Here is a 26290-nt window from a genome sequence, read left to right as displayed (position 1 = left end):
GCACCGCGTTGCCTCTGTCGGTGAATCAGCATTGCTTGTGTCCCAGGTTTTGTGCGCTCTTGAATTGTTTTTCCCTCCAGACCTTTTCCATGGGTGATAACAGGGAAAGAGACTGGGGGCATGAGAGTATGGGATAATATCACAGGCTATTGGGGGTAGGGATAGTTTGGGGGTTGGTTTGTATCGTTTTATTTCATGTTGAGGTAAGGATATATTCCCTGCAGTTCTGAACTCTGCAGCCGTCTCTGCAGATGTGAAAAATAAATGTTTGTTGTTTATAAGCCACCCAATTTATGGCATTTTTGTTACAATCATCTGGACAAAGGATGGGTGGAAGACGATCTGAGCACTAGCTGTTCCCATTGCAGAGTGTAGCAAGAAGCATCGCCTTGCCCTAGAAAAACACAGTCAAGTAGTCACTTAAAAGGCACCACACTTTGGACAGAAAAAAAAGGAACATTGTGACACCTGTTCAAGACCTTGGATATTCTGTTGTGTAAGCTACTAAGCAATGAAAAATATAAGGGCAGTGACAGTGTCTACTCATGATTGTGTTCTGAGCAGAGTGCCTGGCACTCAATAAACAATTGTTAAATGAAGGAAAAAATATGGTGGAGTACATGAATTAGTAATGGTCACTGTGGCAAGGTTAAAGCCTTAACTGTGAAGGAGGAGTTCATGTGGACCTGCCTTTCTGGAGAGACTTTGGCAGAATCATCAGCCTTTTAACTTTTCAGCCTTTTAACTATCCACAATGAAAACGGAAGTTTTATTCCATTCCTAAATCATCTTTTCCAAATAATAAGAAACTTGTTTTTTTCTTGAATTTCTTTCTGTAGATTCTTCTCTTGACCGGCACTGTATTTCACAATTCCACACTTTGAACCTGTGCATTCAGAATCCATCAAACTTACATCAATTCATAGCTGTCCATTTTTTGACCTAACAGATACCCTGGTAAAAAAAAAATTCTGTTTCCTATTTATCTGTACACTAGACAAGGGTGGTTCTAGATTCTGGATTCCAGCAATCTGATGATAGTTTTCCAACAACTCAGAGAGAGAGGATGTGGTTTGCATAAATCCAGTTACCATATGGGTGGCTGTAGCATTTATTTCTCCAAAGCTAATAGTCTGCCATGATCAGACTTAGGGAATTGAGCTCTTATCTTCCAGAAACAAATGAGATTATCTTAACCACCTTACAAGAAAAAGGAATTATCCATTACTGGGAGAATTCTTAGGCATTTCTGGATGTCAGTTAAAGCATTGTTGAGAGCCATGGTTGGTGCCTTTCTCTACCCAAGAAGCCAGCAATTACTTTTTTTTCTTGTTCAGGTTGACCTACCAAATTTAAGCCACAACAGAAGGGTCTCTCCCCTCTCTCTCAGACAGAGATAGATAGATAGATATTTAATTTTTAATATTCTCTTCCAGGTTTTTTGACAGGTTATGCATATGCTAATAGAAATAAGCTTATTATTTGAAGCACAGAGCTGCTTGTCACCAAAGCTTCATTAACACCGTTATCACCACCTGACATTTATCTTATAATTTTCTAGAGCTGACTGTTGTGTCTCCATGGAAACCCAAATTGCAATTGAAACAAGTACGATAATAAAGGCATCCACTGAGAATGACAGCATGCAAAACCTGGTTACTTTGTTTATAGCTCCTTCAGTAGCTACAGCTAGAGAGAGAGAAGATGCACTTTGGGTGTTTAGAATTAACTCACTTGTGTCACGTGTTATTCCTGACTCTGGGTATGGCAGGTTTACCATAACATCTTTGGTTCTGGTGTTAGTAATTAGGTCACTCATTTTTACTGGAATCGTCTCAAGGCATTATGAATATTGGATGTAAAATTAACTGTGATCCTATTTGGATCCAAAAGAAAATTCTTCCTGGATGATTTGGACACTGAAATGTTAGGACACTTAAACTGGTCACTCATGGTGCCTGAATGGATTCTTTTCTGGGCAAGGAGAACAACCACAGAATTGTACGATCTTCCCCCTGCTTGATATTGAGGAACCTGTGCTCTTTTTAAGTTCATGGCTTCCCATCAGTTTGGTTGGCGCCTCAAAGGGAAGAGCCATGAAACTGGAGTGGGTCCAGAGTGAATTAATCTGAAATTAATTTGATTCTGAAAGACTCCATCTGGCTGTGTTTGGGAAAGGCAGTTAGACAGATATATAAACAAATGATCATCTGTATTCATTGTGCCAGATGTAGTGTCAAAAAATGAAGAAATGGCTTTAAAAAAATCAACTATGGGAAATTTTGATATAATGATATTCAGCCTCTTAGAATAACAGCCATTATAATTTAGCACATAATCCTATTTTTATTCTTATTTGTTTAGGGGGTTAGATCTGATGGTGTGTTTTTAGGAAATAGGCCTTGACATTTAATTTGCTTATTTTAATTGGTGATTTAAGATGCTAACTGGAATTTCTGACATGCAGAGAAAGAAAGGGACTATAGATTGCCTAATCAAAATGTACTGTTTGGTATTGATTTCATCTTAAGATTTAGGGATTTAAAAACTAGCAAAGTAGAATGTCACTTGGACTTTGCCTTTTGATATATAGTTTTGTTGCATGACAGACTAGCATGTTTGTATCATAGGGAAACATACACCATGATGTGACATCCATAGAATTCTGGAAGTCATCTTTGAGTAATTCTATGAGTTTGGTAGTGTTCTTTTTCCATTACTTTTGCAAATTTCTTTAAGCCAACTATCAGAGAGGCAAATGTTTGGATTGCTATCTAGGAATTTAATGTGATCACTGTAGAACCTCCCCTTGCCTCTTATGATGGGGCAGAAAGATTCTAGAAAATTCATGATTAGTCCCTTGGATACTATCACAGTTATCTATTATGAGCCTTTTATTTCCAGTTTTCGGACCTCAAACATCATCTTCTGAGATGTCTTGAAGACAATTAGAGTTTACTTCTTGATCAGTGAACAAACAGAATTTACTTTGAACAAACAAATTCCCAAAAGGGAACAACTCATCTCTCCCCAGGTCCCCACCCACCTCCCTCACTTCTCCCAACCAAACAACAAAAGAACAATAAATCAGGCAGATAAAAATAGAGCAGAATACTTAGATGGTAAAAATTAACCCCATACATGCTGATGAATCTCAGCAAAATCAGCTGCTGGATTTAATGACAGCAAATTAGATGGTATACAAATCTTGAATTTTGATGCTCATGGTAGTATTAGAATGAGAAAGTAAAATCTCAGAACCTGGGGTGGTAGGGAGTGAGTCAGTCTTATTAGGTAGTCTTGCAGTAGAGTTGAAAGTTTACCCTTCAATGCACTAATTTTCTTTATTGTCTCATTTTGAAAGAATTCTTCACAATAAATTATATATATCCCTGCCTTTTTAAACAGATCTTATTGAGCATAATGTGATCCTTTAGATGACACAAGATTGTCATTATGCAAATGTGCTCTTCTTTCTGCTGCTGTCTTGGGGAACTCCTGGTGATTGTTGGCCCCAACTAGGAGTGGGCTTTCCAGTTCTCGTGTCTGTGGACGGTCACTCCACCAACTGTAAACCCTCTCATTTGCTACTTGTCATCTCCTATGGGTTTGAAAGGCAGATGATCAAGGACATGAAAAACCAACATAAAAAGAAGTCTTTGAGTAATGGATTTGAGAAGCTCTGCAAAGGGCTTAAATGGCATGAACCTGGAGCAGGAACTTTGTGACATACGTTTTGATTGCTTTGAGGTCCTTTTTGTTTGTGTTTCTCTTTAATTGTAGTATAGTTGAAATGCATATTATATTGATTTCAAGTATACAGCACAGTGGTTCACCAGTTACCCACATTATTATATCTTCACAGGGTCCTTTTATTCTTCATTCTATTGCTGGCATTTCACAAACATAGGTTTGAAGGTATTATCAGAAAAAAAATCATCTGAACCTCATAAATTGCTAGTCCACAGAAATGCGTATCTAGTTTCACAAATGGATTGCTTTCTGATCTAAACTACTGTCATTAATATGACATAATTAGTCCCTATTTACTGTCAACTTTTGATTTTCCAGATCAGTGGAAGGAAACAGTGGCATTACTAATCTCCAGTGCGTTTATACCAAACTTTAAACTACTGGCTGCATCCCCTAGGCTGGCGTTCAATTTAAGTTGTATTCCTTGATTACACATCATTTATGACCAAGGAAGGGAGGCCAAGAGCAGGCTGAGGAGGCACCAGGCTGAGATTAAATTTTGCCATTGATAAATGATAAAATGAATAATGAATGGACAAATAATCAATATTTAACAGAAGAGTAGATAGACTTCTGAATGCCAGGCAAGCACAAAGGTCAGTGAAGTCTTTGTCTTTCCAAAGTTGGAGAGCCCCAGAATGGTTTTCAATGATTTGTCTCAGGAGAGCCAGAATCAGGACATTGGCTGGGCTGGGACAAGTAGACCCAGCGGGCATTTAGAAAAAAATAGTCCTGACTCAGTCACTCATTGGTAATAGGTGTATCGACCTTCGGATTCAATAGCACAGTGCCAGATGGCATCACATGGTTCATTGTAATAGTGGTGACTAATTGCATATGTGCATGGTAGTTTTTACAACTTTGAAGACTTCTCGCCATATTAAATCTATCCATTCAGAAAATGTGTTGAAGATATACTGAGCCTGAATTCAAGGTACAGTGCTCACCTCCCAGATGAGGCCCTCTTGGGACACCTTGTTTAGAACTGCAGCTTTGTTCCCCTACCCTGCTTTATTTTTCCGTTGAACTGATCTCTTTCTAGGCTCTTAGCAGATTTACTTATTTTGCTCATTTTATGCCCCTCTGTAGAATAGAAGCTCCATCAAGACATTTTTACCTCATTTTTTTTACTGCTGTATGCCCAGCACCTTGAATAATGCCTGGATGGTGAGCCCACTTCATAAATAGTTACTAAATTAATGATTTAGACATCCCTGCCATCAAGAATTTCTCAGTCTCACCACATGTCCTATTAGGGGCTCAGTTAATTACTGTGTTTTGTAGGCTCCGCAGTCAGAGGAGGGGAGAGGTCCTGGTCAGTCTATACCATAAGTGTGTGTTCTGTATCAGACATTGTTCCTGTTTTCAGATTTGGAGTGGGTGGGGGCAGTATGAGCCAGTAAGGAAAACTGGGAAGTTCAACATGAAACCTAACTGGGGGTAAATAAGACAGTGGATGTGCCAAGTTTGAGGTGATGCTAGAGCCTTCTGAGTGGGCTGTGGCTCTACATCAGATGGGAGGGTTGAATGAACAAGACCAGGAAAGTGATTTCATTGCATGGTAGCGAACGGCAGAAACGTGAGAGCATGGTAACCTCCAAGCATTCGGTCTAGAGCGTCAGGTAGAGGCAGACAGCAGGGGCTGCCCTGGGTGGGAGGGACTGCTCTCAGGCAGGTCTCAGCACACTTGTTACAGCCTTTTCCTGCAATCTCATCAACTCAGGGAAATGGTACAGCTTATCCTCTTTTGCCTCTGATTTTTTCAGATTCCATTTTAAAACTTGACCACAGGAATGGAATGTGGAGCAGAATGCTGGGTGCCAGTTCCCATGGTGGAATGGGTTACTTGCTGCCCACTTCCCGCAGGCCCCTCCGTCCCGCGTTGCTCTGGGCCTTCCCTCTCTGAACCTTGGTTTTTTATTGTGCATGAGTCTTCTCTCTTCTCAATGGCTACGAGTGGTTTCTGGGCAGGGATGAAGTATATTTTTACCTCTCTCCTTCAAAGCTAGCCCAGTGCCTGACATGAAGCGGGTCTGTAATAACTGTAATACTGAGGAAGGCGGGGGACTTGGCATGAGAATAAGCCTCAGGTGGGTCCGAAGTCCGGCATGGGTGTCAACGTCCGCCCTTACTGCCTGGGAGTGTTTCTCCGAGGAGCGGAGAGCGCTGTGAGTGTGCTCCTGGCTTCCTTTTGCCGCAGTAAGTCCTGGCGGAGTAGTTTAGCTTGTGGCGAGGGCAGGAGCCCCTTGCTTTGAGAAGCACAGTTTCTAAAACCGAGGTACCAGTTACCAGGCACTGTGTCCCTGTCATTGGCCAATCTCGGCAAACTTCCCTTACTTTCATCATTTGCTGCTGGAATATGAGTAAGGAAGACATTGTTTGTAAAAAGCAGGCTTCACTGTGGGAAGTTTGGACCAGCACTGGCTCCCCACACACCCCATAAGTCTCCATTTCAAAACCATTCACATCTCAGTGAATTGATAGGGTCCAAACCAGTTTATTTTCCACCATCCAGAAGGGCCATTTACAGTTACTTGCCCAAGCAAACAGATGACTTCTGCAGCATTGAGCCGTGGGCAGGGAGGGGAGCCCCCAAAGGGGTGTGCACCCACAGCCAGCCACCCCCCTTATTTCCTCATCTATGAAGTGGGGGGCAGTAATCTGATCTCAGCTGTGGGGGCAGGATTAATTAATCTGAGCTCCTGCAGAACTTTGAAAGTGTGAAGCCCAATATAAATCTTCTCTGCACCTATGATTTCCCTGTTGCCGTTTCTGAAAGTTCATCTGAAAGCCCCCCCCTGTGCACACACCTCCTGCCCTGCTCTGAAGGCCACTCAGCTGCTTCTGACAAATTGTAGAATGAATCAAGTCCCTGGGCACCTCCCTGCCCCCCCAGCGAGTGTTAGAGTACATCCAGACTCCATGTACCCCCAACATGCCTCCACATTTACTTCTTTGTGGGGGTTTTCCGGCTTTCTGCGTTTTACTAGCAGTCAAGTTGAGATAAGGTAATAAGGTTCCCTTTTTACTTGGCAAGTCCAACTGCCTCTGTTGTGTGGCCTTTTCTGCAGAAATTGTTTCCTACAAGTCAGTGTTACATTTCACCCTGGTAAACAAGCAGATAGCTTTTCAACCTCTGTCCAGATACCATTCAGCCAGCAGTTCAGCAGAACGCCCCTCACAGATGTGTTCTTTGTTGAATGAAATCATCTTTTGAATGAAATCAATGTGCTCTACATTCTTAGTAAATTATATTTTTTTCAAAATTTGCCTAAAGCACTGGGATGAACATATCACATGTCGTACAGGAGACTTGAGCTTTTCTTCAGAAGAGCATACATTCATTTACAGTTAGACCCTTTGCCTCCTTCAGCTGCTTAGGGTATTCATTTGCTCCAGTGCCCCTTCTCTGAGTTCAGCAAAGTGCAGATGTCTCCCTTCAGAGATTTGGGGTTCTGTGCTGTGATTGGTGTGGCCATGACTCCCAAAGCTGTGGCTGCATGTGATAAAGGGTAATGATACCTTCCAGGTAAATAGAGGAGTATCACTGGGTTCATCTTATTCTTAGTAAGAAAACTGATATCCAGAGGTTTAAGTTTACCAGAATCACTCAGCACCCCCACGATCCTGCTACAGCTGAGATGGGGCTGTGTCAGGCCAATGACGAAGATGCTTTGTCACAAGGCAGTCACAGGCAATGGCGGTTTTCTGCCTGGTGACTCTGAAGTGGCAGATTTTCAAAGAGAGATGCAGCTTCCATGCTGGCAGTTGGGTGACAGCTGGTTGCTTTTCCTAAACTGAGAGGCTGCCGTAAGCTTCAAGTAGAGGCTGGTAACTCCCCAGGGTGGTGTGAAAAAGACCTGGTACTGTGCACTGGCACCATACTGCCCACCTGTTAAGGAGAGAATTCTGTTCATAAATAGTGAGCAACAACCACGTGGGCAGTGCAGGAGATTGTCGATATTCCTGAATCTGGCGCCCAACCTGTGGCTCACCAGGAGGCACCAGGCCCATCACCAGCTACTTCAGGCTCTCGCCTCATGCAGTTTAGTCTCGGACAATTTCCTTTGATGACCAGACAAAGCTCACTTCTTCACGTACTATTACTTAAGTATAAGTGATCTGAAAAAATGATTCCTGGGCCCCTGGAAAGAGTGGCCTCTCAGCTGACTGGAATGATGGACAGCAATGGGATATTAGGAAAAACTGGCACAAATGGTAGGGAGGGGTGTGTTGGCTACAGTTCCCAGCCCCCAGCCGAGCAGCAGCTCTGCCTGAGCCTGAGTGCAAATGATGCCCCATCAGCTCCCCAGCCATGCCTTAGCCACCTGCAAGCCCCGGGGGCACCCCAGTGGGCACAGACAGGGAGTCACCCCAGGGCTTCGGGCAGCTGGTCATATTATCTAAATTGTCTTCCCCCTACCTCACCTCCAGGGTCCAAACCAGACCTGCACTCTTAGAGAAATTAAGGGCCGGATAAGAACTGTTCTCTTAGTTTTATGAGTGAGGAAACTGAGGTACAAAGCAGTTACGTGATTCGCCTGGGATCCCACAGTTAATTGAATGCTGAGCCAAGACAAGAACTAGGTCAAGCTGCCCACTGTCCCCCTGGCTTGCTGCTGAGTGACTCAAGCATTAGGGTCATGTTCCTGGCCCCTCATTCAAGTCTTTGCAAAACAACCTCCTGACAAAATAATACATTTTGGTGAATCTCAACTCCAATTTTTTTTAAATCCGTATTTACGTTTGCTTCAATTATTTAACATTACATAAAATTTTTTATTGAGTTTCTTAGTTGCTCTAGCCCCATTTCAAGTGTTTGGCAGACACCTGTGACTAGTGGCCACCATGTTGGATTGTGCACAGCATTTCCACTGCAGCACAAAGTTGGATGCACTGATGCAAGATATGCCAGGGACCCAGAAAAGTAAGACAAATACAAAGCATGGGAATAGTAAGATTACTGAAAACTACCAGGGAAATTAGCTATCTTAACAAAAAATTTCTCCAAGACTAGGCATCTTTTTTGTGTTGTTTTTGGGTTGGTACAACTTCAGAAGGTGGCATTTTATATCTTTTTACCCCCAGGATTAATATAATTACTTATAGCCACTTGATTTTTCCCAAGCCCATTTTATAAGTTGGTTGCTTATCCTTCTATATAGATAAAAAAGATGGGATGCAGAAAGTTGCTATCAAAAGGACAAGATGAAAGAATAGAAATATCAGTTCTTGTGTTTGCCTTCTCCAAAAGGAAATCTGCAATTGAGTGGTCCTTACAAAAGTGTGTTGTCCCAGGATTAATAACAATGATAATAGTGCGTAGAATCAATTATTAAAACTCTTATTATATTTTACTGCTTAGAGGAACCTCAGAAGATTTCACCTATTATCTGTTGATATCGTTCTCTTTACTCAAAAATAGAGTGAGGAAGTAGGACAGTGCCTGTGCTAAAAGCAAAAGTAACATATCATTGTTTTTCCAAATGTCACATTGTATTTTTGTCTTGGCTGCGAGGCTGATCCCACCAATGCCTGCTGGCATAGTGCTCTCTAACTTGTGGTCTGATTCCATATGGCATCTATCCTAGAGGAACCTTACCGTTGGCTCCTTGCCAAGAGCGAAAGCTGAATTGGCACTGGGTATCTCATTGGAGTTTGTAAGTGGAGTGCCAGAGAGGTGGGTGCCCATGCCTGTGACAACTGAGGTCATGGGAAACATCACCCCAGAGAAACCCAGTTGTGGAATATTAAGCAACCACAGTTGGCCTTTACATCTTAACATATCCAGATTCTGCAGCCCCCTCTCCTTGGGAGCATGACACTGGGAAAGTCACTTTACTCCATGACTCTCCATGGCATCATTTCCAAAATGGGGATGATAATTTCAATTCAGTTGTGGAGCTGTTGTGATATTGTATGTCAAGTATCTGGCAAAGTTTCCTGGCAAAGACCAGGCTCTCAATAAATATTTGAATTTGAATCTAACTCCTGCACTGCTCTGGGTGCGAGGATAGCTTGGGAGTGCAGAGGAGCATGCTTAACTAGTTTTCTAAACCTGAGGTCAAATTCTAGTAAACAGAAGATCTTACTGAGATTTGGGGTATTTCTTCCCATTATTACCCTCTGTGAAGAGGGCATTCGCTCTCCATGGCCTCTGGCAAGTACCCCGAGAGTTTTGACTATTGTGCACATGATTTCTGGCTTCCTTAGAGGTATCATCACTTAGAGCCCCAGGGGGACAGAATAAATCAGTAAGTCTCCACTAAAAATGAACATTGGCCAGGAAGAAAGGTGAGAGTCCAAAGGAGGAGGAGTTTGCTTGCATTGGAATGAAGTTAACCAGGCTGTCTTGGGCATCATCAGGATCCGGGACAAGGGATGCAGCCTCATGGGGGTTTGGAGAGGTAGGACACCTGCCCTGCACAGGACCTTATATAACTCTTTGGAACAGTTGCTTCCAAAATGATAAGTGTTTGGTAAAAGGACAGAGAGGTGGATGAGGGGTGTTCACTGGTGTGCTCCTGTGGGAATAAGGAGAAAGAGAACTGGTGGACATGGAGACACCATTATGTGATTATTGAGAAAATGTGGATTTTAAAAGTATTATCAGGCCCTGAGCCCTAACATCATGCCCTCAGGATGGCAAGAGGTCTCTGGGCACCTGTGAAGAATGGCTGATGGGAGACGGAGTATTAATACGTACTCACCACAGCAAAGACCAAAGCTACTCTCAAGTTCAGCACTTTGCCCCCTCCTCCCACAGGTGGAGCACAGGTGTGTGCAGTTCCCTCAGTGTTGCCTTTTGTTCATCCAGGAACCCTTGTCTTCTCATAGATTTACCACGAGCTGTTCACCCTCAGCCCATGGCAGACCCGATGTGACATTTCACCACATGATGAATTAGAAATGTTTTGTGCTTAGGAGCCCCCTGGGCCTAAGTTTGATTTCTGCTTTTACAGTTTATGAGCTGATGATCTTAGGAAAGAAACTTCATTTCTTAGATCTTTGTGTCTGGAAAAGAATACTTTCTCATAGGATTGTTAATAAGGATTAAAAATAACACATGTAAAGCACAGTATGTGTATAAATAAGTGCTCACTAAAAGACACATTATTATTATTTAGGATATGAATTGTATTAAGTGTATACTATGAAAAATTTTGGATTGGAAAGTAGACTAATGATGCTCACTAGTTTCAAGTGTAAAGAAGAGATTAACACTAGAAATAACTAACATTTATTAGACTGGGCCCTGTCCTATACCAAGCACATGACACTGTGAGATGGCGTCTCTTATTCCCACCTTACAGATGAAGAGTCTGAGACCCAGAGCAGCCCAGTTAGGAGGTAGAGGTATAAGAGTCTGGGCTCTGATGTCCTGCTGCTTCAGGATGATAAACTGATAAGGCATCTGTGAAGGATGGCTGAGGGGAGAAGAAATGGACTCACACTCACAATGTAAAGACCACAGGTAGAAGGTACAAGCCCTCATCTCAGTCCACCTTTATGTGCTTCAGGGAGTGTGTAGTTTTTGAGAAAGTAGAAAATGTCCCCCCATTTGGGAAGGCAGTAAGGAATGCTTGCTCTGGAATTCCCAGTTTAGATATCAGGATGAGTATACTGTCACTTAACTTCTCCATTGTGTTAATTATGCTCTGTATAGGCAACATGCCACAGCCTCATTTTTTGAACTTCCGTTTCTGTTAGCTGAGACCTGTGGCAATGCCTTCCTCTTTTCATTCTAGCTGATTGTCAAGAGCAGTAACCACAAGTCCTTCCTGTCACAGAAATAAGTCTTGCCACACTCTCAACTCTCAACAAGCTGTGAAAACTATATTCTGTTTTGTGTGGGGCTTTGCCACCTCCACCCTGCCGAAGTCAGCTCCACAGGTTAAAGTGTTTTTTGAATTCTCAGAGGGTGACTTGAGAAGAAGTGTAGGTGCATAGGAACAAGACAAGTGATCAACCTCTAATATAAACACATATTACATTACTCCCAAATTGCTGAAAGATTTTCTGCTCAGTATTTCATTCAGTACAGTGTTTTTTAATAACAATAAGGTTGATTAGAGAAAGCTCTGAACATGCTTCAAGTCAGTCTGATTGTTTAGCTCAAGGATTTTTTAAAAATGGTAAAATAGATGGATAAGAAGCAGAAATTGAAGCCAGGACCTAGTGATGAGTATTTGCCATCACTCTCCTCTCTGGATTAAATTCAATTTATGAGTTCTCCTTTTCATATGTTTGCTGGTGGTGGTTAGCCATCATTGCCTTTTCTTTCAAGGAACTCAGGACTAGCCTAAGTCCACAGCAGATTTAAGGTGCTCTGGTGTTTTTTGACTGTTATAACCAGATAAGGAATCCTGCCTGAAATATTTGAATACTCTCTGATTACCCCAAGGCTACAGTGAGTGGCACCTGCTGTTGTAGTGAACTTTGAGATCCTGCGGCCGATTTTTTACCTTTCTGCCTCATGGGCTGGGGGACAGTTATGGACTTGGCTCTGTAGATGCTCTGTCTACCAAGTTCATACTTGTTCAGGTACATTTTATTTTCACAGGCTAGATGCTTAACTAAGAGCACAGTATGCAAATGAATGCTGCTCAGGGCATTCAGCCTTGCCACCTGGCCAAGTAGGTAGGTTTAGGGTACATTAAGAGGGGGAAGGAAGAGAGTATGTGGTTTTGCTTTATTATTTACCATAGCTGAAAAGAAATAGGGGGATCCAAGTGAAAAATGAATGCCTTTTTCATCATCATATTACATTATGGGGACTAGAATTGCAGGTTCTAAACAAGTGTTCTCTCATCCAAATAAGGGTTTTGGAAAACAGTGTTAAAGACGATTAATGTAAAAGCTTTATGGTCTCGCTCTTTGTATCAGCCCCAAATATTTACTGAAGCTAGGAGAAGAAAGGCAGACTTCCCTCTCTTCTCTCCCAAACGTGTGATTGTTTAGAACTCAAGTGCAACATCTGGAAGTCAGATATACAGAGAGCAATTTATGGAGTGTGAAAGATTTGAAATATTCAGTGTCCTTTATCAGGAACTCAACTTTCTGGGGCTGCATTTTTTTCCCCCAGCACAAAGCCGGCAATTCTAAGATCGCCTTTGCCTCTCTGAATTAAAGCCTTTGTGGCCAGGGCCCATAAACAATGTGCTTTTTAAACGGGAGCCCCCTCCCCGCCCAGCCCTTTGCTCCAGCGTGGGCAGCCAATGGGCTGCACCCAGCCGCATTGCTGGGGCACTTTCCATTCTGAGCATCAACAACGTACTAATTTGATGTACACATGGATGCCTCGCGCGCTCTGCGAATCCATCGCCAGCATCTTGCATTAGTCATCTGACGGACTGCCAAGTGTTTCATTTTCTTTTCATGTGACTTTATTATTACCACCTCTCTCCTCTCTTCCAAAAACCTCCAAAGGCAGGGCGGGGAGGATGTGGGGGGAGGGAGAGGAAGGGGGAGATCCAGCAGAAAGCCAGCCCTGCCTTTCTTTGCACACGAGAGCCAGTGCGGGGCTGATAACGCTGCAGATGCATTGATGGCAGCCTTGCAGAGCGAGACCTGCACTTAACTTGCAGCTGCCTCCCAAGCCGGGTTTCAAGATGTCCACGCCCCGGGTGACAGCCAGCGGGGCGCTACCCTGGGCTCAGGCGACGATGCTGAACAGCAGCCTGCATTGAGCCCGCAGCCGCGGCTGAGGAGCAACCTAATGGTGCCCGCGCTTTGTTTTAGTTCATCAAATTTCCACGACTCATTAGGCACTTTGCCCCGCGCCCCTCTTCCTCCTCTTCCGCCTCCCCGCCCCCACCCTCTGCTTTTTTCTTCCTGTCGCTCACCGCGCAGCCCTAACTCTGGCTCCCGGTTCCCTTTTTGACAGTAACGGCACAGCCAACAAGATGAACGGCGCTTTGGATCACTCAGACCAACCAGACCCAGATGCCATTAAGATGTTTGTCGGACAGATCCCCCGGTCCTGGTCGGAAAAGGAGCTCAAAGAACTTTTTGAGCCTTACGGAGCCGTCTACCAGATCAACGTCCTCCGGGACCGGAGTCAGAACCCTCCCCAGAGTAAAGGTACAGAGCGCGGGGCACGCGGGGTCGGGCATCCCTGGGCGTGGGGCGCCCGCGCCCTGCCCTGTGCCCGCAGCCGGCCCCTCCCCGCACCCCGCCGCCGTGGGACAGGTGGACCGGCTGGTGAGGCAGCGGCAAGGGCGGGGCGCAGGGAGGGAGGGCCGGCGCCCTGTCCGCCGAGATGACTCTCCGAGGCCACTTTCCAGGCGGCGCAGGCTCTCCTGGGCGCAGTGGCTGCCTCTCCAAGGAACAGCGTTCCTCAGCCTTGCATTTCAGGAGCCTACTCTTTATACCCATGCTCTCCTAGTACTATCCGTATAATTACAATTGCATTTCACTTATCCATAGCCTGTGCAGATCCTGAAATGCCTTATAAACTGTTCATGTGATACCATTGGCATAGGGGATGGAGGGTTGATTCACTTCTAAAAGGGTCCTCAGTTCTTGGGGTCTAAACGGGGATCAGTACGTGAAGTGTGCCTTTTCTGGGCTGGGGAAAGCAGCACCCTAGTGGCCTGAGATAGTTAGCACAACTTCGCTGATGCTTGGGGCTTACCCCTTGCCAGTGGTAAGATTCAAGTGTACCATCTGGTGGTGTTACTGCCTCCATTTTGAGGGTGATGGGAGTGGGGGTGGGGTGCAGTCACTAAAACAGGCCAGAAACCTCTGTAGCAGGTGAAGCTTCTGTGCATTGGAGTCATCCTTTTTAAGTTCCCTGCAGGCTGAATTTAAAATATCTCTACGGCCACCACTTGGCCCCTGTCGATGTTTTAACCTTGATTTAGTCATTTGGTTTTTCTCTGTTCTTGAACTCTTGGTCTTTCTACCCGGGGCTCCCTGTCTTTCTTTGGATCTCTGCTTCTTTTTCTCTGTACTTTGGTATTTCTGTCTGGCCTGTTATTTTATTTCTCTGTTGGCTCACCTAGAGCTCCTGCAAGTTCATCATTTGCCTTTACATACACGTCCACTGAGCACATGCACATCAGCACATACTTTTATCTCAGCCTCTTCCTTACTGTCCAGGTGAAGAGATAGGGCTAAGTAATTGTTAAGATGCTGACATTCTGCAACACTGAGAAATGGTGGGCCTGCTCCTGTTCCCTGTAGTTGCTGAGGTCTGATAGGACTTTTGGGAGCCTTTTAAGGAATATAAAAGCCCCTAGCTAATACTCATTTTATTAAAGTGAACAAATATGCCTTAAGATTATGCTCATAAAACTCTCATTTTCTATCCCGAACATATTACATCATGCCAAGAGTCTTTTCTAAAGAAGTTATATAGAATTTTGTCCCCACAAACTTGATTGTCCCAAAATTTGAAAAACAGAAATTCAGATATCCATGTATCAGTAGGATTAAAAACATCCCTCATGGGCAGTGTTGAAAACCTTTATTGATCATATTCCTAAACTATTTGCCTACATATGTCCCAAAAGGAGAAGACCAGAATTTGTTTTAATACTTTATTTTCATACTATCCTACGAGGTAAAGAGAATATGAGGCACTGGACCGGAACTGAGGAACCACCCAGTAAGGGCCTCCCACCAACTAGAACAGAAAACTAGGCCAGAGGCAGCAAACTAGTGCTTCAGAGCAGCAACCACGGTGTGCCCTTGTCCAGGGAAACGTGCCTCCCAATTTCAGTTTATTCAGCGTTTTTCAGAATAACCTCTGACATAATAACTGGGGCTCGTTTATGTTGCCTGATTACTTGCATTTTAGCTTTTGATTACACATATGTTGCCTTAACCAAAAGGGCCTTTCTGTCAGTCAAGCAAATACTTGTGCACAGCCCTAGTTCTCCTAGTTTATCTTCCCTGGTGTTCCTCTGAGCAGTGCCTTTGCCAGGCTATATATGAGACTATACATTTATACATTTTGTTAACTTTACTCACCAGGTCTTCTAACTAACTTCATTATAATAATTTGCATAAGGCCAGAATCTTGGAGGGAAGCAGAGGCCCAAAGAGGGAGCCAACATTTTTTACATATATGCTATGTACCAGTCCCTATATTATTAGGAGCTTTACATATGCTGTCTCAGTTCTTGCTGAAATCCTGAATGTGGGTAGTACTAGTCACATTTTACTCATAAGGAAACTGAAGCTTAGAAAAATTTAAGAAGTGTAGCCCAGTTTACCCGCTGGTAAGTGGCAGAGTAGAAATTTGTGCACAGTCCATCTCTCTTCCTGTATGCTACCATCGTGCCCCTCCGTTAGATGAGGCCAAAAACCATACTTCTTCTGCCCCATTTCAGGGCTGGCCTTCTCCTTTCCCTGAGTGTCCCCCAAGTAAAAGGAAGGCATTTTGCCCTTTAAGAGCAGGATTGATTTTGCTTCTGTCTTTGTGCTTAGTTTTTATACTCACGGGTTTAGATTGTACATCATTCCAACTCCTGGTATCATGGGATAGAAGTTACAGATGAAATCATTCAAATCTTACCTTTGGAAATATAGGTCAATTCCCATTACTGTGAACTCCAAATCTCACATCAAATATTGCTTGCAGTACGTGGGCTGCCAGCCAAAGCTTGAAAGGGTTTTTGTTATACAGACATCTCTGTTGTAAGGGTATTTGTTGTGATGGGATTTGAGCAGTATAATGGCATTCCCCTCGGAGAATTACAGCCCTTAGCCACTTACATGTAGAGCAGCAGAAACCACCACTTTCTTTTACATGGATACCTGTGTGTGCCATGTGCTGTTTGCCTGTTTCTACAGAAAATAGAGCCTCACATTTATATTGGTCCTGTCTGTCAGCAGAGTACAAGTATGTTTTCCTAGGGCTGATGTCAGAGCTTCAAAATCTGAGCTTTGGGCCATCTATCTAAAAATGGTTTAAATTATCTAAATAAGATTTTTGAAGTGACCTTGATTCATTGCCTTACAACATCAGCGAGTCCAAAGAAAGAGGCAAAATTAGGCTAATACCTAATCCAGGTGACTCAGGGTTTACACTCACTTTGAATCTAATGTTCTGTTGAGTCTTGAGTCATAAAAAGTTCTGTTTTTGAAATCATCCTTTAAGAGTTAGAGCCTAAGCCACCCAGCTCTTCTCTCTATAAATGTATATGTTGAACAAGGATGCTCTGTAACTCTGGGGAACCTGGCTAAGAAACCCATCGCACCTTCTAGGACTTACGGAGAAGACATTTTATGCAGCAGTTATTGGTTGAGTGTGTGGATGGTGAGAAATACCACACTGTAGATAACAGCATGGCTTTTGAAGTCAGGCAAGTCTAAATTCAGTTTCTGGCTCTACCATTTCCTGGATATTGGCCTTGGGCATGTCACTGAACCCATCTGAGAGTAGAGATAGTCGTCATCAAGTTGCTGGGGTAGAGTTCCAAGCTTTGCACAGAGCTGGGATATCAGGGCAGCTCATTTGTTGTGGTGGTGGCTGGTATTACAATTATTACATCACTGTCCCCAAGAACTTGGAATCTAATAGGGATAATGAGGCTGGTACACAAGTAACTATAATACAGAATGACATGAGGTAAGTATGAAAGAGAGGAGCATATGTGAACTTGGGAAGTTCAGAGGGGGAATGACTAGCTTGCAGCTGGGGAAATAGAAAAGATGGAATCTTTACCAAATCTTGAAAGAAAAATACTAGAGTTCAGTAAGTAAAGAGAGTGTTGAACATTACAAGTGGATAGACTGGCCTGGTTCAGGCATGGAGGTAACAAATGCAGTGCACATTCTGGTTCTGGAATCTGTGAACTCTGCCAGGGCTCAGAGGAAATTCAAAAATACATAGAATGAGTTGGAAGAGGGAGTTCCTGGGTTCTAGAAATACAGCCCAGGGCCGGTTCTTAGAGAGCCTTGACTCTCATGCTGAAATATTTGCACTTTATATGTTAGAAAGTCAGTGCTTGTGAAGGGTCTTTCAGCCAAAGGACAAGAAGCCGGGAGACCATGCAGTGTGTTGGCTGAAGTGCCCGGAGCTGTAGTGGCAAAGGTGGGGACCGAGTGATGCCGACATGACCACGCCACCATGGAGAAGGAGGTGGAGCCATGAAGACCAGGAGGTTTTGGCTTAACTGGAAGAAATAGGGAAGCAGTCAGCAGGTGGGAACAGGACGGAGAGGAATATGAAGTCCAGTTTGATTGTGTTGAGTCAAAGTTGCCACACAAGAGTCAGGAAGGATGAGGATGCAGGCCAAGGACAGCCATTGGGTCTGGTGGTTGGGAGGACTAGAGAGTGCTTCAGAGGAAGGGCTAGACTAGAATGAAACCAGTTAGCATTTGCGACAGGAAGGTGGAGACAGACCCCGAGTCCCAGCCCCGTGCCTCACTGATCTCATGGTCTCTCTCTCTTGGCAACTTTGCAGGCAAAAGAGAACTAGAAACGGGAAGTGGCTTGTGTCGACTCTCACTGTGTGCCACAGGCCTGAAGAACAAAACTTCCTTTTATCTTGAAATGTGATCAAAGGTCATATGGCAAAGCTGCCACACAGCAGCAGCCCATCCAGCTTAGAGCCCAGAGTGTTCTGGGTGGAACAGAAATCAAGTCCGTGGCTCCTCCAGGAAGGGAAATTTGAAAAGAGCAGTGTTCGTGGCGGTTGTGATGCTGGGGCCACTCCACTTTCCTGATGGTCAGGTTGTAGGTAGGGGGCTGCCAGGGGCTGGGCTGGGCTGGACAACAGCTCATCCTGGGTGATGTGACAGTCACCCTCCTCTGCTGACCTCAGGCCAGGATCACAACTGGAATTTATCAAGCTAGCTTAGAGAACACACTGCACTGCCTGGTCCCTACGGTGGCCATGGTACCTGCCTCAGTAAAAAACCTGAGTGAATGCTGCTAGCTTAGGCTGAAGAGAGTTGACAGTCTTACAAACTTTATTCATTTCTTCTTAAAGATGTGAAGGGTTCGTAAATAACACCATCAACCTTTTTACCAAAGGGATTGTAGTAGAGGAGTGGTGTGGCAGCTGAGAGGTTCAATTCCATGTTCACACCTTCCCTTTCTTCCTAGAAATACTGTCAGAAACATCCCTTAAGTAACAGAAGTGGACTTGGAGCCAGTCTGTTTACATGATGTCATCTCGAAATCAGTAACTGAGAAAGAATTCAAAATACAGGAAGATTGAGCCAGTTTTACATTTTAGTGTACACAAGTAGGGGACAGGATTTCTGCCCTAAATTTCTTGAAAACGAGGGTTTTTGCCCTGGATTTTCAGGGACAGCCCTGGTTTTGATGGTGCTGCCTCAGTGGCCCACAGGAAGGATGCTTCCATTCTGAATTAGTTTTATGTTAACAGAAGTCACTGTATAACTGACTGTGACTTCCTTTCATTGTTGGCTGAGGCTCTATAGGATAAACATTAAATGCAGTCCGAATGTTTATATTCATGCAGGTGGGAATCCTTATCCTTGTGAGAGATGGATTCATTAGTTGTGTAGTTATATTAAAAGATTTAGCAATTCATTTTGTTTGAAGCAGAGTTTTTAATTATTTTGACTTACCCGTAAAACTGATCAAGATAAGCAAGAGAAGCACTAAATAAATAATGTTAAATAAAGAAGTGTTAAATAAATAAAGCCCTCCTTTAGGTCATGGTGAGCAGAAGCCCCTTTAAATACCCTGCCTACTGGTGCTGAGACCTGGACTGGGGCTGTGCAGCACAGCACTGAACTTCCATGGTTTATATCAAAGGGCAGCTTCTACCTGGCAGATAATATCTACCCTGGGCACATTTTTATCCTTACATTGCTGGATAGAAAAAGATGAAGGGAAAGACAGAGATACAGAGGACACACAGAGAGGGCCAATATCCAAGAAGAAAGGAAGCTACTTAATGCTGCTTCTGTCTATTTTATTTTCTTCTTCACTGTCTGGATATCTGTTGGTCCCCAGTTGTCCAGTCCCTAGTAGATTTGCATATGTGGAATTAAAGTAGCAGAAGAATAAAGAAAATAGGCTTTGGACAAAAGGAGAGTGGATGTTTTCAGAAGAAATTTGACATGAGCAAATTTCATGGCTTACATCCGCAGGAAGCCCTCCAACATGTGTTACAGGCAGCCTGAAGCAGCTAGGTCTAGCTAGCTTGCATTTCGTGTTGAGTGCATTTGCAGTGTGCCTGCCTAGAGGCCCTATTTACACCCAGCAAGATTGCTATATATTAGAGGTGCTTTGACATCAGTTACACAATTGTCCCATTCTGGCTTACCATACTGTAGGTCATTATGAAACCAGTCTTTGGAAATGAAAAGTCCAGTTTCCTAGCCAGAAAGAAAAGTGCTTTCAATAGGACAATGCTGTTAGTTACTCTGAAACCCATATTCATCACCTGGGAGTGTGTTTCACATAACCTACCCTCTCCTACCCATTTTTACTCCAAAGATTCCAGGCAATTAGACAGTCAGGTTGACAGCTTTACTTTCTTCCTCCTTCACACTTTGCTGCTAATTAAAATGCAAAATTAACCATAGTTATATTTTAGAAGTGTTCAGAATGCTAGCATTAAAAGTATAAATAAAACCATTCCATACCTTGTGAAAATGTTTATTATATTTAATAATTCCAACCATGATAAAATGCCCAAAGCTGCTAATACAATGAGTACCCTTTTTCTTATCTTGTGTTTGTAGATTCTTAAAAAAGAGAATTTTCATCCTCAGACATATGGCCCCAGATGCTAACAAGATTTAGGCAGAAAGTCTTGGGAGCTTTATTCCCTGTCCAAATTTCACTGATCCCAAGACTGTCCATCCTTGTGCTTTGTTTCCCCAAAGCCCCTCTTAGAACAACTCTCTCACACACAAGTGTGCCCGAATGTGCCACCATGAATAAGTGCAGAACAGTCATTTAGATCTTCAAAACCATTGGAAACTAAAAAGGGGCAAAAAGAGAATTGGCCAAATGAGAAAAAGCTAAATAAGATTATTTAGCTTCAGCTTGTTAAGGGTTTCCGTTCTCTGGTAACAGAAATGAGGGATGCTCGTGTATTGACTTTCAGGACAGTTGGTCAAGAGTCTTGGAAATGTTCTCACCCATACTGTGAAATTCAGCAGAAAATCAGTTAGGCATTAGGTATCTCAATGATACCTTAGGCATCACACTAGAGTAATTTGCAGTGAAGTAGACCAGTTAAAGAATCAGGATCTTCAGATGTCTGAGGATATTTTCAAATCTGCTTTGATGAGTACATGGGATGGAGAAAGGCAGGCACACAGGGAAAAGGCACGTGCGGCATGATGGGTCATGATGTGCATGGATTTTGCAAGACCTCTTTTTCACAGAGTCATGTAGACACATAGGTCGCAAGCAAAGAGGCAGGTTATGCTATAAATGGAAAAGGGAACTCATTAGCTGTACAGGGGCAGTTTATAGTGGTAAAAACTAATGGATCTGGGAGAATAGGGATGGGATGGCAATTGAAACACCACAGGAATTGATATTAGGATCAATATTTTTTCACTCTCTATGTAAATGACTGAGAAAGATGCCCCTAATCCAGTATCCCTGTTCTGGCATTAATTCAAATTGGAGAAACACAATTGGGGAAATATACTTTGGACAGTGATCACTTGGAAGAATAAAGGAATAAAACTTCTCTATTTCCATTAGAGGATCATAGATTGGAATTAGAGAAATGAATTAAAAGATTGAAAAAGAAGAGCCACTCATCACACTGTTTAATTGACCCAGCATTCAGTCATCATAAAATATTTGGGGTGTGTTAGGCCTTAAGTCCATGTGGCCCCAGGTCTGCAGCCTGCCCTGCCTGCGGAGTGAGCCCGGGCCCTGCACAGTGTCCTGTGGGGCGGTGGGCAGGGCCTCTGGCCAGCTAAGGCCATGAGTTGCTGCTCCTCTGTTGCCTTCTTTCTAGTTCTGGGTGGGGGTGGGGGGCAGGAAAAAGCTTCCCAATCTCCTATAGTGTAATGGAAACTGCATCATAGATCATAGAGAGATTAAATAACAGGGAAGGTGAGGGGTACAGGGAAGAAGGCCTCCAGCAAGTTAATGGTCAAAATGGCCCCCAAAATGCTAAACATGACCAATGAAGACACCAGACACCAAGTGTGAAGGAGCAGGTAATTCACCACTTTCCACAAAGAGCCTTTTTGCTCCTATATAGGCCACTGTGCCCAATGTTAGGAAATGTTATTGAAGATAGATCAAGGAGATGCAGGCATTCCAACAGAGAGCAGCATGAGTCCCCAGGCCCAGGAAGGTGAGCCCATGCGGAAAGGTCTAGTAGGTTAACTTAAAAGACCTGAGAGCATTGAGTCATGAGAATGGAAAAGGGGGAAAGGACAGAGCAAAACAAAAAAGGGGGGATTGTGTTCTCAAAAAAAAGAATGTGATTGAGGCTTTAAAGACACTAGAGTGCAGAGCAAGGCTATATAGACATAAGCTCCTCTTTGAATTAATGCTAAACCCCAGGGTTCTGCTGCTTAGACTGAAAATGTCAGAATGGCAGGCCAAGGGTAGAGCTCAAGGCAAACTTAGACACAGAAGAGGTGGTGAACTTAGAGGACATGCTGAACATTCAGGAGATAATGGGGACAGCTAGCTCACAGTTCCCCAGGAGTGGACCTCTGTCCAGAGCTCTCATGGGGCTAATGTCTACCTTCTTTGTAACAAATATTTCGGGTCTTGAAAGCCCTGGGTCCCATTTTCTGTTGAAATTAATGTAGAATAGAAAAGATATGAGATGTAGCCCGGAAAGCTAACAAAATATTTACCAAAGTACCAGTCACACGGCCAACATTTATTGGTGTCTATCGTGTGCAAAGCATTATATTTAGTGCTGAGAATATAAAGGTCAACAGGCCATGTCCTTTCCCCAAAAGGAGAGAAGGAATTGGCTGGTATTAGAGACAGGACTGCCATAAATTCTTTGGAAACATAGAGCCAGCTTTGGAGTATGATGTCCATTTTGTGCATGTGTATATGTGTGCATGTATATGTACATGTGTATGTGTGTATGTGTGTTCATGTATATATGCACATGTGTACATATGTTGTTTCTTTTGGAAAATGCACTCCAGAGGTCCTGTGGCAGAGAACCCTGTGCTGTTCTTAGAATAAAGGTGGAGTGGGAGAGCATGGGATCCCAAGGGCATGTGATGGAGGAGTCTGACCATTTTCTCTTCAATAACATAGCCCTTATCTCTTCTTCCCCTTTCTTTCTCTTTATTTTTAACTTTCCTTCTTCTCTCCTCCCTGTAAGGATTTTAGGGCAAGAAGAGTCTAAAGGTGCACTAAAAGCAGCTTTCTGAGGGTTCTCCATCAAATCCAGGGCTTTGCCATATGCAGTCATCCTGATGGGATACCTGAGATGTGGGTCATGCATCTAATGGCTCTCCATACCCTCTTTCTGGGTAACGCTGTTTATACAGGGTCCTTGACAAGACCATCTGGCCCCTCCCTGATGGTTCTACACCCAGTTGATGCTGAAGAGTGACAAATAACCTTGACCCTTACAGGAGATTTGTGTGTTTATGTGTTTGTACATGTGTATGACACACACACATTTGTTTTAAACTGTGGTAGCTCAAAGTTCATTTATTTCTTTGAATACCCTTCCTTCAAATGCGTGTGTCATTGCCTATACAGTAGACTCCTGAGGAAGAAATTACTGGTAGAATATTGAATGTAAATTGCCTCATGCAGTGCCAGACATATGGTGAGAACTAAATGAAGGATAGTGAGTAGTATATAGCGGATAGAGTAGAAGGCAGTGATGAAAACATAGCAGCAGCAATGGGATCTTGATTTTGTAAACTATATGTAAGGGTTTTTAATAACTTTTACATGGAAACCTAATGCTTCTTTCTCTACTAGTCTGCTAGAAACTGTTATAGACAATTTAAATCAGCATTATTTGGAGAAGGACATGGTAGAATGAGGCAGGGGAAAGGTACTCAATAAAAATCAGTGATCTCTGGGCAAAGAGTATAAAAGTTGGCAAAACAAATATTTGGAACTTAGAATCAAATCCATAGAGGGCCTCCTATAAATTCCAAACCTAAGTAATTATTCAGAATTCTTGATCCTAATGTCCTTGGTCTTAAAGACAGCAGACTCTTTCAGAATAATTACATGTCTGATTATCTTACTTTGGTCCAAATTTCCATGGACATTGTATAATAATTATAGACCTTATATGATATTGCTTGGTACATTGTTGTTTGCTGTTGTGACTTACTGTTTGAGGGTTTTCAAGTTTGATTTGGTCTTGTTTTTGGCACACAGGCTTTTCTGTATGATTTGTTCAAATTTGACATTTCGACTAAACTACAATTACCAACGTGTAACTTCTGAATTATTTTTCCACACTTATCACCATCCTTCACTCTCTTATTTGACCTCTCACTACCAGCTGCACTCAGTGTTGAAGATGGTTGATTGGCACTATGGTGGCATTCTGTCTGCCTTTGTTGTAGGAATCTCAAGGCATCCTGACCTAACCATCTCCAAAAAGATCATTTTCACAGAGGCTAGTTCTTAGGCTATCCTACTTAAGATAATTATTAGAAGAGTCATAACTTTGAAAAGGAAATAAGTATATTAACATTAACTTTCATACCCATTAACATCGCTCCCTAAGAAAATTTTATTACTAAGGCATTCCTTACACGGGACTTACATTGTGTTTAGTAGGGAAACATTGTAGTAACTAATACCAATTCTGAATAGGTGTTTTTAGCATACTACACAGTTAATGTAACCTAATTTGGTGGTAAACTTCTCATTTTTCACTTTCTGTTGCTTCTCAAAGATTCTCCTTCAAGTCAGGTTAGTTGGTGCTTATTTAGTTAGGTGTTTGTTTTTTGTTTATGTTTCAGTGTGTAAATATTTTGAAAAGAATTTTAAGTTACAAAAAAGAGGATGTGAACCAAACTGCATTAGGCAAGAAAAATCAGTGAAAAGCTTTGCTTTAATTTGTACATTTGTGCTGTGCTGGAGACATCCCTTTCCTTCACAATTCCGTTAGACTGGGAAGAAACAGACCAACTTAGTTTCACTCAATACTAAGTCAGATGGGCTTTTGTTTTTTTAAATCTCCTGTATATGTTCACAAGTTGTCCAGGTAGATGAGACGTTTTGAGATAAAGGACCATTGCTTTTGCCCGATCCTCTTTAGGATTTCACAGTGACTTGTTCATTTGGGGCAAGAATACTGATTAGCCCAGGAAAGGTGAAAGCAGCCCTTCATCTGTCTTCCCTGAGCCCAAGCATCCCCCAAAGACAGCAACAGAAGTTCATGAGAATCTCTGGGCAGTTACAATCTTCATCCAGTGCCAAGGGGAATCAGTATGTCCTGATGGTGGTCCTGGAAGACAATAGGCTCTAAAAGCCAAAACCACATTTTGAAAAACATTGCTTCTCAGTAGGATAAATGAGAGGCCTCTGAGAGGTGTTTTGAAGGGGTTAGACGAATCACTAACAAAGCTGCCCTCTCGGCCCACTGCCACCCTACCTGCCCTAATCCCTCCAGCTTGCTTAAGCACCACTGAGTAAGCAACATGGTTCAGCAAAACAGGCACACGCAAACGGGCCCGGTTCTCTCTCCTCTTTGCCAAGCAGGCTGCTGAGTGTGATGCTCTCTTTGTGAAGTGGACATCTGTCTAATGGGAACTGGACTGTGACCACCAGTTCATTTTACATGGGCCACCATACAGCTGCCAGATGGTGATGGGTTTTAGCTGTTTTGCAAGTCCAATATGGGTTGGGTTCCACTCTGAGGTGGAAAACTGATGGGCTTCTTCCACCAGTCCCTGAAGACACAGCGCCCCAAGTACCTGGGCTTGGCCCTAATCTCCTTGAAGGAAAACTAAAGAAAAGGTAATGAATAAATTAAAGACACATTTTTTTTAGGTCTTTTGAGTTTTTCTCTCCACCTAATTGGTTTTAATCTATAGTTAGGCGCACAGTTTTTAAATGGGACATGTCAGGCTTTTATGCCACAGACTAAACTCCAAGGCGAATAAAACTGTGGCAGTTTAGGAGGCAAAGGAAGAGTCTGCATCAGATGACAGAGTGTGATTGCTGAGGCCCAGGCTGATCAGGAGTTGGAGGGCCTGCCCCATGTTTTCACATATTCTCTGTCATACTCAGACGGCTCAGAAGGTAAGAGAAGAGCCTACCTCTCTGTGGCTTTCCCTCCTCCTGCATTAGCTGAAGAGCTGCATAAGCATGTTCATCACTATTGATTGGACAGCCCTCGCAACACAAAACGCTGTGTTGACACATATTCCATTGCATGTTTGCAATGAAAATGCTGTATTTTTAGAACACTTCAAAGTGAGGAAGCCGTTAAACCACATCACATCCTCCCCTGCTCTCCAGCCCCTTCCTTCACCCACCCCCCGGAAAATTGCCCCCATTTTATAGAAGAGGAACTTGAGACAAAGATTAAGTGATACTTTGAGCAAAGCTGATAATGCCAGGGAAAATTGCTGATCTAGTCCTAAAATCAAATACATCCTTCAGAGTAAT

The 26290-nt window shown here is 43.1% G+C and overlaps 1 protein-coding gene across 19 annotated transcripts in view; it reads left to right on the top strand.

Moving 5' to 3' along the window:
* The window catches only part of CELF2 (CUGBP Elav-like family member 2), a 735687-nt gene that overhangs the window by 578622 nt on the left and 130775 nt on the right, over window positions 1-26290 (top strand). For 17 of the 19 annotated variants that reach the window (XM_073229339.1, XM_073229334.1, XM_073229337.1 and 14 more), the window contains one exon: window positions 13640-13836. In XM_073229339.1, the coding sequence (XP_073085440.1) occupies window positions 13699-13836 (138 nt within the window). In that variant the 5' untranslated portion in view covers window positions 13640-13698. Of the gene's footprint in view, window positions 1-13312; window positions 13475-13639; window positions 13837-26290 lie in introns of those variants that run through there. The other 2 variants (XM_073229336.1, XM_017665864.3) reach the window with 2 other exon arrangements.

This window comes from Manis javanica, chromosome 2 (genome assembly GCF_040802235.1).
Source record: "Manis javanica isolate MJ-LG chromosome 2, MJ_LKY, whole genome shotgun sequence".
NCBI lineage: Eukaryota > Metazoa > Chordata > Mammalia > Pholidota > Manidae > Manis > Manis javanica.
Note: the sequence above shows the minus strand (reverse complement) of the source record. Positions and strands in the feature narration are given on the sequence as shown.